This window comes from Alosa sapidissima, chromosome 18 (assembly GCF_018492685.1).
Source record: "Alosa sapidissima isolate fAloSap1 chromosome 18, fAloSap1.pri, whole genome shotgun sequence".
In the NCBI taxonomy this organism is placed as follows: Eukaryota; Metazoa; Chordata; class Actinopteri; order Clupeiformes; family Clupeidae; genus Alosa; species Alosa sapidissima.
Genome location: NC_055974.1, coordinates 3876883 through 3894424, shown reverse-complemented (window position 1 = coordinate 3894424; position 17542 = coordinate 3876883). Strand labels below are relative to the sequence as shown.

Sequence of the window (17542 nt, the reverse complement as noted above, 5' to 3'; positions counted from 1 at the left end):
TTCTCTGTGTGTGTTCGCTTGTGAGTGTGTGGATAATGGGGTGTGTGTATGTATGTGCCTGCTTGCCTGCATGTGTGTTTTTATGTGTGTGTTTATGTTTGGTGTGTGTGTGCGTGCATGTATACCTGTGGTGCCTGTGTGTGTGCGCGTGTGTCTTTATGTGTGTTTGTGTGTGTGCGTGCGCCCACAAATTCTTTGCAACAAACGCCTAAAAACACTGCAACTTCCATCGCATACCAATAACCGGGATCATTGTGGTCACTTTAATCGTCATGTTAAATTGTCATACCGTTACATGTCTATCCTACACTTCTGTGCAGTTTTGAACAATTCTGTGCAGTTTTGAACCTGTCAGCCAAAAAACAATAGTTCCATGTCATCCTTGTGGAGCTACATGCCCACCAAGTTTCGTGCAGCCCGGTCTTTCAATGTCCCGGGAATCGTTGACACAAATGTATAAAAATAAAATAAATAAATAAAAAATCTGGAAGAAAAAAACTCTGACTATACCGATATGACCGCCACTTTGCACGGTGCAATGCATGCTGCTTGCACGATGGTCATAATAACAGGATTTGTTGGGATGTGGCATCCCAACAAATGTGGCAATAAACTGAGCAAAAGTATATGTGTGCGTGGGTGCGTATGTGTGTAATCTGCGATGTGTTGAACCTGCGCGATTCAGCTCTGCACACCCGTGAACAGCAGTTGAGCTAAAAGCCCAGGCTACTAGCTTGCATGCCAGCAGCACTCTTGAGGCGTCGGGGAGTGAGGCTTACCATCGTTCCACACACACAGCTAAGCTAGCTGGCATCCGTTACATGTGCATGACTGTGCATTATTACCTATTGCTGCCATAGTGTGTGAAGATCTTCCCAGCATCCACTTGACAAGCTCCAATGGAGGACAAATAGGTGACCCCTCCTCCCCCATATGCTCGGACATGGACTTTGGGGCCTGAAGATAACACTCAGTCAACACCAAAATCACACTCACTTTGGGTTATTGCTGTTGTGCATATGAAAAAAAACTCACTACATCAACAAGTAATGACCTTACACTATCACCTACCTTTCCATCTTTGTCAGGTAGGCCCATGAGGGTCAAATAGATGCCAGCGGCATACTTGAGCTCTGGCAGACGCAACTCCTGAACTTTGACCCCAAGGTCTGCCTCCAGGTGCTCGACAACCTATAATAACACACAGACACACACACACTGTTTGGGGTCAGGGTTTAAAGGGTTAGCTTCCTCAAAAAATTGGCACTCAACATGTGCTCACTTCTGCCCCCATTTTCAAACAAGACAATGGTGTAACTTTCAAAAAACAGTCTCTGGCAAGTGACGTCACCAAAGTCCTTTTAGGCAAGTCCCTCCACTTGGTAGCCATATTGCAACGCATTTTGGGCACTACTCGGGCATCTATTTCGGGCAGAACTGCGCGTGTGCAAGGCTTCATGACACCAATTTTCCTCCAGCTGTGAGATTGGCACAATGTATTCACAACATACCACAAGATTGGCACGATGTATTCACATGTCAACTTTTGACGGAGGAAGAGGCGGAATATAGACGACTGCCATGCTTGCGTTATGAACTAACTCCATACATTTCTATTGGAGATTCTTTGAGTGCTGTGTCTCATTAGAAAGTCTCTGACGTTCTGCGTCTGTCTTCTTTGGAGCATTTAACACAATAATAGGCGAAAATAACAAAACAACGGTTGTTAATGTATTTGAGTGCATATGTACAGTTGTGTTCAGAATAATAGCAGTGTGTTTTTAAAAAAGTGAATAAAGCTCAAAATCCTTAGAATAGCTGTTTGTAAAGAAAAATGCAAACACTGCTATTTTTTTGAACAGCCTAATATTCCTTTTTGTTCACTTTCTGTAAAGGTCTAACACAAACTTTATCAATTTTGGTCATGTTTTGATTTGAAATTGAATGTGCAGTGTTCCCAATGCATTGATATTATGGAATTAACAGCTATTCTAATGATTTTGAGCTTTATTCACTTTTTTAAAACACACTGCTATTATTCTGAACACAACTGTATGTGTGTTTATGTTTGTGCGTGTGTGTGTGTGTGTGTGTGTGTGCGCGCGCACACGTGTGATTTTGTGTGAGTGTACATGTGTGTATGTTTTTGACCTGTCTCTGAGCTTGTATGAGCTGTTTGTCCACAGGAGAAGTGTATGGGGATCCACCATCATGAGGAACAGAAAAGAAACGCAGCTTCTTCAAGTCCACAGGTTCAGATAAGGAAAGCCTGAGAACACAGCAACGTACATGAACACACACACACGTTAAGTTCTGAAGGTAAGAGGGTAAATCATTTCTGTTGAGTGTTCTAAACATTTGTGTGTGTGCAGGGCCAGGTTAAGGTCATCTGGGGCCTCCCCAGAGCCCCCCCCCCCTATTTTTCCCCCCCAATATATACATTACCTTCAAGTCTCAAGCAAGTCCAAGTCATTTTTTGTGACAGTCAAGCAAGTCAAGTCAAGTCATAGCTTGGGTCAAGCAAGTCAAGTCAAGTCATGTCATAGCCAAATCATACAAATTAATGATGATTTACCCATGTTACCCATGTAAAATAAGCTACAATAGGCTAGTTATGAACTGCTGGAGTTTTATTTGTAACAAACAAATAGACATTACATTCATTCAAGCCACATAGCCTACATCTGAACGGTTTATAGAATAACATGAAATGTATATGAATAAAAAAATTTTTTATTTCAAGTAGACCTATTATAAAATAGCCTATTATTGTTTCAATATGCTTCAAATATTAGGTAAGCTACATCAAATCATGAAAATATATTCAAACAGTTCAAGTTACACCTGTCCTGACCTGTCACATCTCCAGGGACCCAATAATGTTGAAAAAGTGAACTAATCCATCAATCAAACGCTGCCACCGCCGTCACTGCCAAACTTTGACAAGCGCGACAGCGCAATGGGTTTTAGGAGGGTTTAGGACCGTCAATGCTATATCATATTATACATAAGCCTAACATGTGAAGTAAGCTACTTCTCTATGCTGATTGCTGGCAGTTAGCTAGGCCTACTTACTGTTGTTAGCCTACTACTAGGCTGTAACGTATGGAACAGGGACGTGTTTAAGAGGGAGGGAGAAAAAGAGGCGCTTACTTTAGGTTACATTGGCAACATTTTATATCAAGATTAAACTTGGACAAGAAAATGTTTCACTTTGCCATTTCACACATTTTAACCTAATAGATTCAAAGCCAACTCTTAAATTTGACGTTAGGTTTCTAACACGACTAACTTCTGATGGATGAAAATCAACGTGGTGGTGGTTATGTCGCTAATTTGCGCACTTGCAGACTGCTGTTCATTTCTCATTTGAGGAGTTGTCAGATACACATCCTCTGTGAAGCCAAAAATTATGTTTTGGTATAAACGTAGAGCCTTCCATATTTGCAAGTTAGCCTACCTCAGTCTGTCTCATTTGATCTGGCACTTGCTGTTGGTCTGTCGCGTCACTTGGTAACAATGACAGGTTTGCTCGCGTGACGCATGCAACAGCACCTAAGCAGATTTTCTAAAATCATAAAGTTAACTCCTTACTGTAATATCTATGAAAAAAAAAAAAAAAGTCAAGTCATTTGTCTCAAGTCTAAGTCAAGTCTCAAATCATGAATAGCAAGTCAAAGTCGAGTCTTTTATACATGTTGATCAAGCAAGTCTCAAGTCCTATAAAATGTGACTCGAGTCAAGTCATGTGAAACACGCAGTGTAGCGTGCACACACACAGACCAAATAAGGGGAGTGTCGGAACTGATAACGGTAACGTTGTCAGGGACAGGATATGCCTAGACGTAGACTTATTACTATTTTGATCCTCGTCAGGGCAATCAAAGTTCAGGGCTTCATCCTCAGCCAATGACAAAGTGCCTTTTAGTCACGTTTCACTGGTGGAGTGAGTACGGTAGTTCGAAAGCCTTCAAGGCTGCAGCATCGTCGAACTGCGACAGGAAATAAACAAAATCGTTCTTGATTAAAACCCAGGTAGCCTACTAGCAGTGTTGGGGGTAATGAATTACAAAGTTACACGCTTCTGTAATTTAGTTACATTATTGGGTGAAGTAAAGTAATGCATTACAATTCAAATTTCAGTAATTAGTTACAGTTAGGCTGAATAACTCGTCCATTTCTGCGTTACTCACAATATCTCTAATATATTGACTTACTTTTTCCATAGCAGCACGCAGTGATTGCTTATTTAAAATATAAATTAGATGCATTCTTTCATTGTAGAGATAGAGCAAGCATTCTCTCCCTGCACTGCCCTCCCTACTACTGCCCTGGCTTCAGCCCGTACCGCTTGTGCAAGGACTTGTCATGCAGATTACAACTGTCGCGGTGTAGCCTAGATTTTCAAAATTGATGCATTCAAGTTAAAGGAGAATTCCGGTGTGATATTGACCTAAAGTGTATTGAAACATGATACCGAGTGTGAACGTATGTCTAATAGCCCATCTCGGCTTGTCCCCTGCACTCCAAAATCTGGTGCTAGTTAGCCGAGGCTACCAACAGCTTTTTCAGATAGAGCCTGTATCAGGACCATATTTAGTTCAATGTGTTATATGTACTATTTTTGGTAGCCTACTGTACTTAAATGGCCAGTATTTTCTTTATTCATTGAAGCCTCTATATTTACAGTACAGGCTTGTGGCAATGCAGAGTGTGCTATAGGTGCCAAAATCTGTGTTTGGTACTGCCACATTATGTGTTATGTACTGTCTTTTTCATTGCACTTTGTACAGCACTTTGGTCAGTGTACACTGTATTTTATGTGCCTTATAAATACATTTTACTTACTTTCTTACTAGTTTTGTTCTAGCAAAGGCTGGCGTTAAACAGTGGTAATAGCCTAACGTTTTGACAAGCACACCAATCTTGCCTACCTTGTTCTTGCGACTTGCCCATTTGAAATAACTCTTCTAGCTTTGCTGTCTTCATCCTTTCTGTTTTCGTTGTTTAAAAAAAAATGTGTTATGGCCCCAGCAGTGGCGCGACTGGCTGGGGCACCTGCACCGTACACCGGCGACCCGGGTTCAATTCCCGCCCCGTGGTCCTTTTCGGATCCCACCCCGACTCTCTCTCCCACTCACTTCCTGTCAATCTCCACTATCCTATCTAATTAAAGGCATAAAAAGCCCAAATAAATATACTTAAAAAAAAAAAAAAACATGTTATATTTTCACGATGAGTCTCGAGTTAGTGAATTAGCTTATAACATTGTGTGCTTAGTACACCTGCAGGCGCGCCTTACTAAAAACATTCTCTCTTTTTTCGAGCTCCGCTTTCATGTTTCCTAATCGTCATTTAGCATTACATTGTTGTCTGTAATAGCATGCATTGATACGGGCAACAATACGTGACGATAAGACAACGTAGGCTTCACTACGTGGTGGAGAAATGCATCAAAAATATCAAAATATGATCATATTATTTTTTTCTTTTTTAAATGTCCCAAGCCGGGGCCCCCTGGTGGCCGGGGCCCGGGGCAGCAGCCCCTTTACCCAATGCCCAAACACGGCCCTGTGTGTGTGTGTGTGTGTGTACTTGTGAGCATTGGGTCCTGCCATGATCTTCAGCATGGGCAGCAGGTCTTCAGCGTAGCGGCACATGGGTCCAGTGCTCACATAGTCCTCCTGCCGACCAGAGAAAAGGGGATGCTGGCCGTCATTATTCACAATGTCTGTGTGGGAAAACACACACAAACACACAATATTCAAACACTGTATTGAATATTGATGCCTGGAGTTACAATGCCACACTTCCATACATTCACACACACACACACAACTTATCATGGCTGTAGAATTGTATATATATATATGTATATATATATATAGCATTAAGACATAACAAAAGTCCCTTCTGTGTCACAGGCACAAACCTATTATACCTACCTACATTATAATTACTGTACTGTATAACACAGTGCCTCATATCCACATACAGAAGTATGTAAAATTGGATTGTGACTAATGATTACATTCCAACAGTATACATTATTGCACTGTAGTCTTTAATACATGACTATTTTGCACACAGCATATGTTATAGAACGATTAAGAACATATAAATACTCACGTGGGGTGCCCTTGTGGCCAAAGATGCCGTTGAAGTAGCAGGGCAGACGGATGCTGCCGCCGATGTCTGAGCCCACCCCAAACACAGAGGCCCCTCCGCCCAGCAGACTACCCTCCCCTCCTGAGAGAGAGAGAGAATAGTCAGTTTCATTGATTTTGTAGTCAAAATTAATTGTTGCAGCATACGCTCGGCGAATGGAATGCTTCAGTTACGTGCCTTGTGCAGCCTCTCTGTCTCGCTCCATCATAGTAATTGCCTCAATTACCCTAGCAACCACTTTGCATGGTAATTCCTTCAGGAAATACAGGGTTCGTACACCTATTCCAAGATCAAATTCAAGCACTTTTCAAGCACTTTCAAGGTCAATTTTCAAGCTTTTCCAGCACTTTACAGCGGTGGCAAATGACATTATACGAATATACTAACTCAAAATGATTTTCACTTTTTTATCATTTAAAGATGGTTTTAACAGACAAAATTGTGTTTCTTAATAGCAGGAAAAGAAATTAAAGGAAAACTTAAAAATGTGTCACCTGTCTGGAAGTAGACTTTGCTTGCTATCTAACTGGCTGAGTCAATATACCAAAAAAATAAAAAAAAATAAAAAAAAACATTAAAAAAATAAATAAAATAAGAAAAGAAAATAATCACCCAACAAATAACTATTCTTTGCTGAATATGTGAACTCAAACTAATGTTAAGGCTGCTCTTTCATGACAGTCAAGACTGATTATGTCTCTTTCTTGCCTACAACGGCATGCAGACAGGCCTACATTTGTTATCATGAGCTACCAACCAGTAGGCTAGCAATGCGGAGATGTGACGTTGGGTGACGTAAAGATGACTGAGTTGTCATATAATTTGATAAATTTAACTTCTTGCCAAAAGGCACGATATGCACATATGCATGGTGTTTTAATGTCTTTCCACTTGTAGGTCCTATAAGCATTAAACCACAAAACTGAGCTGAAGTTTGACATGACCAAGCCAGGATTCAAATACCGAGGTCATGGGTGTTGATAGAAATGTTGCCCCCCGCGAAATACTATGGGGGTCCGGGGGCATGCCCCCAAGGAAGAATAAATTTAAAAATAACCCCTTAAATGATGACTTATGGTGAATATTGCGGAAACTAATAGATACATTTACATAAATATAATTTATACATTAAAGCATAAATCACACTTAGAAATACAGCCTATTAGGCATATGGTACATTTATAAAAGAACAAAGTAGCCTATATATGCCTATGAAAGACTTAACCATAGAGGGCTGTAATGTAAAGGCTATCATGATCATTTTGCCGTATGACTTAGAAACATTTGTTCAGTTTATAACATGTTTTGTTTATAACTTAAACCAACACACTTTTCCACAATATTCTACTTTTTTAGATGCACCTGTATATTTCAAGAGCATTTTCTCCAATTGGTTTTGAGGATATTTATACTGATCTCTGCTCCATCTTTATTTAAGAATGCTCTGCTTCTCCTCATCAGAGTAGTGAATGTTACATTTATAAATTGCAGGGTCATAGGCTGCGGAGCTTGTACCTTCTGACACAGTGAGTGTCACATCTTGTCTCTCACTCACTTGTGAGGGCCCTTTGCCTATTATTTCCCTCCCTTCTCCTAACTCTCTCCTCATTTCCACCTTTCTGCCCGATTTCCCTTCTCCCGTCTCCTGTGTAAATAACTGGCCGATAATCAATATCATGCTTAGATAATATCCATATAAATATCTACTATTATCTACTATCTAGGCTACTATCAGTGCAGGTTAGCTAGCTGCAACTCCACTGAATTTCAGCATAACATTTTGAGTAGGCCTTGAAGTCAGCCTTTGTTCAGGTCTGACGATTATTTATTTTGGACAATGGATTTGTGGGTATTGAAGTTTATTTGAGCTGCGTGAGACACTGTGTTGCGTCGTTAGTTAAGACATAGCTCCGCGATAGCAGTCAACTGTACTTTCGTTTTCACATGTCAGGGGTATATCTACAACTACGTGTTGCGTGACGCTGCGTTGATGCAAGGATAATTGTCTTGTTATTTTTAGTTAATGAATAAAACGAAATTTGAAGAAAGAAAGGTGACCTCTATGGTAGATACGGCCATAGACATGACTGGTGCGGTTTTGCATTCACATGCCATAAAGTTTCGTCTCCCTCTTCAACCTAACTTTTTCCTTGTCTTCCAATGATTGGAGCTAAGTAGCCTATTCAATAATATGTTAGCTTTAATGGCGACCTAGCTAGCAATGCATCTGTAAGACCCTAGGCCTACATGATTTCTGTTCAGCAGTCCGAAATAGCTGTTTTCTAACCAACGCTCATTGAAACGGCAACCTCACTTCATGTTGATGGTCATCTCCGACTGTGTGCAGGGGGGCGTTGTCACGCATGAAAACAGACTGGCAGATCAGTCACATAGCCTACGCAGATCGGTGCGCAACCGAGGACCATGGCGGAGAAGTTTTAATTTTAAACTCTCCGACGTTCTGCATCTAATAAGCTAACTATTCCGTCAGATAGCTATTTGTGTCAAAAGAAATACACTTACAATTTTAAGCATTTTCAAGCACTTTATCCGAAATGCAAGCACTTTTCAAACCTTGAAAACGCAACATTAAAATTCAAGCATTTTCAAGGATTTCAAGCACCCGTACGAACCCTGGAAATATTTCTCTTGTTAAGATATTGCTGTAGAGTACTGTAGACAAAATACAGTGTATAGCACACCCCTATTACCATGCTTTTTTTTTTAATACTGAGAGTTCCATATTTTTTCCATAGTTCCATAGAGTTCCATATTTTTTACCTTTCTCCCTCCAGTCTCACTTTTTTCTTTATAGTGCAGTCCAGACAAATGCGTTTGTTCAATTTTCTTGGGGATTAGTAAAACTATAATTTGGAAACTTAACATGACAAATAAAAAAATACTTGATTACATTTTTTCAGAAGTCATTACTGCAGTCATTTTGGATCTGGAAAATTGTATTATTGGATAATTTGGGGATTTCTTGCCTTGCCTAAAATTAAAATAAATCTGATAAAAATACAATTTATTCCTCAAACTGCCATGATGTCATTTGGACCTGTATAACTCCAAAATAATTGGACTGCGTTATACATCTGCATACTATATAGTCAGTAAGACAGAAAGCCAACAGCACCTAAGCTTCACATTTCCCCACTCTCCTCTATTTATCGAATACCATTTTGGTTGGCTAACAACATCTATTATTATATAAAACTGAGAATAGCGGAGCACAAAACGGCTATACGCACTAAGAATACCACCTACGCTATTGCAAGACACTACATGGAAGCCAATCACTTCCTGATGAAATAATGTGCTGTGTATGTAGGGAGGGGGGGGGGGGGGGCAGGGACTTACTATTGCAAGCAGAGTACTGTATGTAATGTATGTGAGTGATGACAGTGAAGATGTGTGTGTGGGCGGGAGGGGAGTGGAGCAGTGACTGTGTGTGTGTGTGTGTGTGTAGTGTGTAGGTGGGTAGGTGGGGGCAGTGTGCTGTAAGTATGTAGAGGATGTGTGTTGGAGAAGATCCTGAAGACAATGTGCTGTGTATGTGGGGGGGGGGGCAGTGTGCAGCAAGTATGTAGAGGAGGCTTACTGTAGCAAGCAGTGTGCTGTATGTATGTGAAGTGATGACAGTGATGATGTAAGTGTGTGTGTTGGGGGGGGGGGGGGGTCAGGGACTTACTATTGCAAGCAGAGTACTGTATGTAATGTATGTGAGTGATGACAGTGAAGATGTGTGTGTGGGCGGGAGTGGAGCAGTGACTGTGTGTGTAGTGTGTGTGTAGTGTGCTGTAAGTATGTAGAGGATGTGTGTTGGAGAAGATCCTGAAGACAATGTGCTGTGTATGTGGGGGGGGGGGGGGGGGGCAGTGTGCAGCAAGTATGTAGAGGAGTGCTGTATGTATGTGAAGTGATGACAGTGATGATGTAAGTGTGTGTGTTGGGGATGGGGGTGGGGTGGGGTGGGGGGTGGGGGGGAAGAAAGGCTAGGCAATCAAGGACATGGGTAGATGGAGGAGAAATCAAAAATAATAAATAAAAAGTGTGCAAAAGTTGGAGAAAGTCAGATATGTGTGTGTGTGTGTGTGTGTGTGTGTGTGTGTGTGTGTGTTTTGACGTGTGATGAAATAAGAAAATAAATAAAAGGTCTGTAGCATAGGGAGAGGGATGTAAAAGTGTAAAAGTGCTAAAAGTCTTGTAGGTGTGTGTGGGTGTGTGTGTGTGTGGGGGGGGGGTCATGAGTGCTGAGGAGTGAATGAGTGCAAAGTCAGTATAGTGTGAGTTCAGAGTTGGGAAATGTTTGAGAGTGCTGAGGAGTGAATGTGTGCAAAGTCAGTATAGTGTGAGTTCAGAGTTCGGATGGCCTGGGGATAAAAACTTCTCCTGAGTCTCTCAGTTCTGGCTTTGTGACTACATAGGCGTCTTCTTGATTTCAGCGGTAGGAATAATCCATTGTTAGGATGAGAAGAGTCCTTCAGAATCTTTTGGGCTCTTAGGAGTACTCTTCTGGAATAGATATCTTGTAGAGCAGGGAGTTGAGTTCTTATAGTACGTTCAGCTGAGCGCACTACTCTCTGCAGAGTACTACAATCTCTAACTGTGGAGTTCCCATACCAGGTGATGATGCTACCAGTTAGAACACTCTCAACCGCTGAAGTGTAAAAGGCCTTCAGGCGGCAATGTTATTAAGAAGCTTCTATGCAGGGAGGCCTATTGGATCTACACACTGGACACACCTGAGCCTTCTGGTCTCAATGAAGAATTGAGCCCGTCATGTTTCCTGTAATACTAGGTTAATATATGACTTTTAGCCATCGACTCTTAAAATAAAAAAATAAATAAAAATAAAATTGATTGAAAAGTAGTTTTTTTTTTTATTACTGGTGAGTTTTCTCATCTCCATGAAATGTCTAGCAATTAGCGTCTTCTCTTTCTTTTTCTTTTCTTTCTCTTGTTGGTTCATTTAGTTATTGTTTCATTGTAGAGATAGATAGATAGATAGATAGATAGATAGATACTTTATTGATCCCCAGGGGAAGCTTATGTGTAAAAAAAGTTTTACTTGTATTTTTCTTTTGGCTAACATACTTATTGAGTGCAGCCCTTGGAGGGAGGCCCAAGATCTGCCACGCCTTCTACACCTGATTGTGATTCTTTTTTCACATAATGGGCGCTCCTGTCCATGCTATGCAAGGACTCTGAGGAAGATACATGAAGCATCGAAACGTTAGTCCCTTTTGTGCACCTTAATTGAAGTTTATAGCTAATACTACATCTGTGCTGCTCCGAATTTTTACTTTTAGTATATCTACACGGTCCGCTCTTCCTGTGATGCACCAGATGTAATGCTGCAGAAGCGCGGTGGATCCACTCTTTTGTGAAAACATCTATTATTTTTTGAATTCTCTCTCTCTCTCTCAAATTCAAAAAGAGCTTTATTGGCATGCCATGTGGTGTTAAAACAACACCAACTAAGAAAAGTAAACTTATGACTGCTAAACTTCAACAATAAGACATTTTTTTCACAGAGGAAGGAAATATTTTTTTTTAATTAATAAATAAATTCATACATAAAAGGAAACTAGTAACTAAGATTCACCATATTTTTGGTAATATCAAAATGAAAAGGAAATATAAATTTGTATGTCAAAATTGAGCTATGATAAAAAAAAAGGAAACTTATTAATGCACCTAAATAAAACGGAAACCTATAAATAAATTAACCTACATAAAAAGGAAACTTATAAAATAATTATATTACATGCAGAAAGGAAACTTATAATAAAATATACTACACATTTAAAAGGGATGCTTATAACTAACCTAATCTACAGAAATAAAAGAAAACTTATGACCTTAAACGTATTTCTATAAACTAAAAGAAAGTTAACCATAGGAAAAAAGGAAACCTCTAACCTTATACTTGAAATATTGATTTTATCGAAATGCATAATATGTATGCATATATAATATGTATATTATACACTAGTAAAACACTAACATGAGGGTAAGATTTTGAAATGTTAACATGTCACTCTGGTTTTGTGGCAGGTCATTATGTAATCTGCAGCTATATTTGAGCAATTTTTGTTCTCACCCAGTAGTATACATATTTTGGACTGGCGTGGTAGATTTTCAAAATCATGTATATGTTTTGTTAATTCTGCAAAAAAAAATCTGTTATAGACGTATATTTACAACAATAAAGTAGGAAGTGTTCTTCATTTTCAACCTCATTTATACAGAAACCACAGCTTCTCATTTCTCGAGGCAGCCATGTTTGTTTATGTCTGCCTGTTTCAATATGTAGATTGTGGTCACTGATTCTACATTGTCATTAGGCTTCTTTTTTTCCTGTCTTTGATGTTATTGAAGTAGGGAGCTTATTATTATTATTATTATTACAGTGCATGAAAATGCACTGTTCTGTTATCCGAAACGTTAGTTAAGTTAGCTAAGTAGCATGGTTAACATAGTTAACATTGCTAACATAGTTAGCATGTTTATCAAAACTGCTAGAAAACGTTAGCTAAGTAGCATGGTTAGCATGGCTAGCACTGCTATAAATCATTAGCTAAGTAGCATGGTTAGCATAGTAAAAAGTCTTAACTGCAGCATAACTGCAAGCAAACATTAGAGCCATTCCAACTTTCAGTTATCGTCAAATATCTACCTATACACAGCCATTAAACTATTTGAATATCAACATTCATTAAACTTCCAGTCTGTCAACAACTTTTAAACTATTTACCTTCAACTTTTAAACTATCATTAAACTATCTATTAAACTAGCTGTCTATCAACAACTTTTAAACTATCTACTGTCTATCAACAACTTTTAAACTATCTACATTCAGCTTTTAAACAGTCTACTTTTAAACTATCAACTTTTAAACTATCAACTTTTATTAAGCTATGCAACCACCATGTCTATCCTAGCATCACCGTAGTAACCACCTCTGTATTATCTGTTTTAACTATACATGATATTTTACATCACAACTTTAGCATTTTCATTTCTCTTGAACAGTTTAACTTAGAAACTTTGTTCAAACTTTGTAACGTAGGTCTTCAAACGTACCAGGTTGCTATGTCTTTTCAACTTTGAAACTTTTATACTTTTTCAACTATTAAAGAAAAACTTTTTAAAAATCCCCATAGACTTAACATTGCCGATTGTGACATTATAATACGGCCATTAAGCAATTAGAATCCTATGCCAGGTGTTCAGGCCACCTGCAGCCTCAGGCTTTAAGCATACAATCTGGGTCAATTAAGACTACACATCCTATTCAACTGTTTCCTCTGCCCAAAACTGTTTCAAAATAAAAGTCCTCACTACAATAATCCACTGTTAAACAATGTAACCCATTAAACTACTGAACTTTTTACATTCAACTTTTAAACGGTCTACTTTTAAACTATCATTAAACTATCTATTAAACTAGCTGTCTATCAACAACTTTTAAACTATCTACATTCAACTTTTAAACTTTTAAACTATATACATTCAACTTGTAAACAGTACACTTTTAAAAATGATCATTAAACTATCTATCTATTAAAGGGGTGATAGAATGATGATATAGGGTGGTTTGTGCTGGTCTCTGAATAGGGTGTGTAACATTGGTTGGGCTGAAAATGACATATGTGCTGTTCTATGCGCCCTAATAGCCTGGGTGTTCCCATGCTGCCTTGCGCGCGATTTGATTCACGCTGCTAAGGCAGCCTGGAGACCATGGAGCATTTACATAGTAGGCTACAATGGAGTAGAGTACAATAATCAAAAATCCTTTAAATATCACTGTTTAAAATACAGTAGGTACAGTCAGTGTAATGTAATCTTGTAACTATCCTGCTGACATCTGATTGAGATTATTACCTTCTTTCCATGTAGTAGCCTAATATGTGATCTTACAACTCTGGTACTTTGCTACTTTGTGCTACCTGCTCATTCAAAATTACGAAATAACAGCAGGGAAATTATGTTTGTTTTTACAGGTTATTAAAAGAATGACTCAGGTTCCTGAGGAGCTGACCTGAATGACCATTATGGCCTCAATCCGTTGTGCCTCTATATTCTTTGCAAAATGCAATGAATATTTACAGAGCTGACCATGGCCGTTTGAGAATCAGAGGAATGGAAAGGTGAGGACAATCTGATAGAAGTGTTAGCAGTTACAGTATAGAAAATAAAATATTTTTAACCAATACACATTCATTATTGGTTCAGCATATTGCAAAAACACAGTTTGATCAACACCACAAAATGATAAACTTTATTTATTTTTTTCAACAATCGTCCAGTGATACTCTGATGTAAAATATTAAAAAATAAATAGTAAAAAAAAATTGCTTTTCCACCCTGTTCTCGTTGCAGGCAATGAAGTGACTTGGACAGGTCTTTTGTGAGCAGGAGCTGGGGTTTCCTTAGAAGAAGCGTCCGTGTCATGATCCCCTTGTGTGTGGTGCTACGCATATGGAGGGAGCTTCCGGATACTTCAGGCCAGTACGTTGGATTCAGACCCCTTTTCGACTGAACCGTGACATGTTCAGCAACAGCATCCTCCATGGAAGGTCTGTCAAGCTGAGCACACAAGTCCTGGGGCACAGGAATCCGCTGGACGGCATCCCAATAAGGAAGAGGGTCTTTGATGATCTCGAAGAGGACAAGAAAGAGGACTTATATTGGATACTGTAATACAGTGCATTGTAGGCTGTATACTGTACAATAAACAAATTGTATGGCCCTGAACATTGTGCTTTGTTTACAGTACTGATGATGATTTTGACACCAGTAGCATCAGGTCTAAGACAGCCTGTTGTGTGTGAATTGATAAGTTCTTTTTAGTGCCTATACTGTTGCACATTTTGATTTGTTGTTTGTAATAAAAACATATTTTATTAAACTTACAAATTGTTTGGCAAGTCTGTACATAGTTTCTCCTTGGCTGTCTTCTGTTGTGGGGACTCAGCATTCTCATTGAAGTGCATGGCTGCTAGATAAAGCCTAAACCAAACAACAGAAATGTTGTAACATAAGTGAAAGTCACTTTTGCATGCACACACCAAGCTGTTAACTCACAGCAAAAGCATTTGCTAATATTCTAAGACCCGCAAGATTCCACACTTGGGGCATCTGTTTGGCATGCTGCCGTTCTTGTAATGTTCTAAAATAAGAACGTGCAAATAAATCCATTGTATCTAGACAACACGGTTTTCAACATATCGACTAGATATCATTTGAATTGATAACGTGAAGTTGTTTCCACTTCTGACGTCAAAAACGTATGTGTTGTATGGGTATGGGTTATATTACAGCTTAGCAACCAAACTATCGTGTTACTCAGCTTCAGTTAGTTAGTTTTATCCGAATGACACACATTAAAATTAAATAGCCTTGCAAACGAACTAAATCACACATTCTACTTGCTAGATACACGTTAGCATGGTTAATAACTGCTTAGCGACAAAATAATACTTACAGCATGCGGTTGTGATGACCTTACGGTCGGAACAGCCCCTCGTTTAAGTAACAGCAGCTTAGCAAATCCTGCTTAACTGTACAAGGTTTTGAAAACTGCCTTCGGTGAAATGTTTTGCAAATTAATAACGGAGTGTCAAACTTTGCAGGGATCTTCTGGTAGAAAAACATTATCCATGCCCCTCGAACTTTTGAATCCTTGGGAAGACTATGGAAAGTCTCAGCTTTATTTGTAGCCTAAGTTTCAGCCTGGAACACTGCATTTACGTCCGTGGCTCATTTTCGATATCCTTGAAGAACTGTCTGCTTTATAATTCCTGTGGAAGTAAACGAGCAGGCAGCTAAACTAGTGTTTGTCTCATCTTCGCTCTCCATTCACGTTCCTGGGCTCAGAGCACCAGTGGGCTGGTCTGTATGTAAATTTTGAGGCGTGACAAATGTACAGGCCAGAGCCAAATAAGGTACCACCTGCGAGTTTGCGTGAACTCGCAGCTTCGTTTGGATTCGCCCGTTTTATGGCGGGAGTTTCGAATTGTGAGATTTGCATAGGAAGGAGGTGTCGGTGGGGTTTTGAAGTTCTCTGTATGTCCATTTCACCCACTGAACGATCACTATTCATCTATGACAAAGTAAACTCGGTTTTGCATTCTATGACCCCTTTAAACTAGCTGTCTATCAACAACTTTTAACTTGTCATCAACTATGACTCCTACCCACTGTAGCTAGTTAGCATTGTTAGCATAGTTAGAATTGTAAAATTTTTAGCAAAACTGCTCGAAAACAGTTAGCTAAGTAGCATAGTTAGCATTGCTAGCATAGTTAGCATGTTTAACAAAACTGCTAGAAAATGTTAGCTAAGTAACATGGTTAGCTTGTTAGCATTGCTAACATAATTAACATGTTTAACAAAACTGCTAGAAAACGTTAGCTAAGTAAGATGGTTAGCATAGTTAACATGTTTAACATTGCTAGCATTTTTAGCAAAACATTAGCTAGGTAGCATGGTTACCATTGCTAACATAGTTAGCATTTTTAGCAAAACTGCTAGAAAACATTAGCTAGGTAGCATGGTTACCATTGCTAACATAGTTAGCATTTTTAGCAAAACTGCTAGAAAACATTAGCTAAGTTAGCTAAGTAGCATGGTTAATATAGTTAACATTGCTAACATAGTTAGCATGTTTAACAAAACTGCTAGAAAACATTAGCTAAGTAGTATGGTTAGCATAGTTAAAAATGTTAGCATAACTGCTAGCAAACATTAGAGCCATTCCAACTTTTAGTTATCGTCAAATATCTACCTATACACAGCTATTAAACTATTTGAATATCAACATTTATTAAATTTTCAGTCTATCAACAACTTTTAAACTATCTACATTCAGCTAATTAAAAAGTCTACTTTTAAACTATCAACTTTTATTAAGCTATGAAACCACCATGTCTGTTCTAGGATCACCGCAGTAACCAGCTCTGTATTATCTATTTTAACTATACATGATATTTTACATCACAACTTTTGCATTTTCATGCACTGGTAATTCCTTGGGAATTGCATTTCTAGTCTTCTTATTATTCTTCCCACCAAATTTCTGCGTCTAATTCAGCTTCAACCGTTTAACGTAGAAACTTTGTTCAAACTTTGTAACGTAGGTCTTGAAAAGGACACGTGGGGAATGTATTTTTCACTTTTGTAAACTTTATACTTTTTGAGATATTAATAAAAAAACAAGCTTATTTCCCCCCATAGACTTAACATGGGCTGATGACATCACAATGGGCTAATTAACTTGATTTGCACCTGTATCAACTTCCAGCTGCTCACTACTAGGACCCATCAAAGGGCCAGTTAAACTGATTGCACCTGTATCAACTGCTTTC

General features: G+C 38.9%; 1 protein-coding gene and 2 long non-coding RNA genes across 4 annotated transcripts in view; 1 reads left to right on the top strand and 2 right to left on the bottom strand.

The window, feature by feature from the left end:
* LOC121689781 (fatty-acid amide hydrolase 2-A-like) overlaps window positions 1–17542 on the bottom strand; it is a 49345-nt gene that overhangs the window by 16588 nt on the left and 15215 nt on the right. The window contains exons 5-9 of the mRNA XM_042069895.1: window positions 6130–6249; window positions 5596–5731; window positions 2152–2269; window positions 1072–1191; window positions 846–957 (exon numbers count right to left, since the gene is read on the bottom strand). Coding sequence (XP_041925829.1) covers window positions 846–957; window positions 1072–1191; window positions 2152–2269; window positions 5596–5731; window positions 6130–6249 — 606 coding nt within the window. The remainder of the gene's footprint in view (window positions 1–845; window positions 958–1071; window positions 1192–2151; window positions 2270–5595; window positions 5732–6129; window positions 6250–17542) is intronic.
* On the top strand, window positions 11044–14577 carry LOC121689793. The gene is made up of 3 exons (XR_006024874.1): window positions 11044–11403; window positions 14179–14325; window positions 14558–14577. It is a non-coding gene; the product is annotated as an uncharacterized LOC121689793 (long non-coding RNA).
* Window positions 14434–16384, bottom strand: LOC121689791. Of its 2 annotated transcripts, XR_006024872.1 has the most exons (4): window positions 16060–16384; window positions 15663–15978; window positions 15092–15187; window positions 14434–14836 (listed from the first exon to the last, which is right to left on the bottom strand). It is a non-coding gene; the product is annotated as an uncharacterized LOC121689791 (long non-coding RNA). The 2 variants fall into 2 exon arrangements; XR_006024871.1 differs by having other exon boundaries at window positions 15663–16381.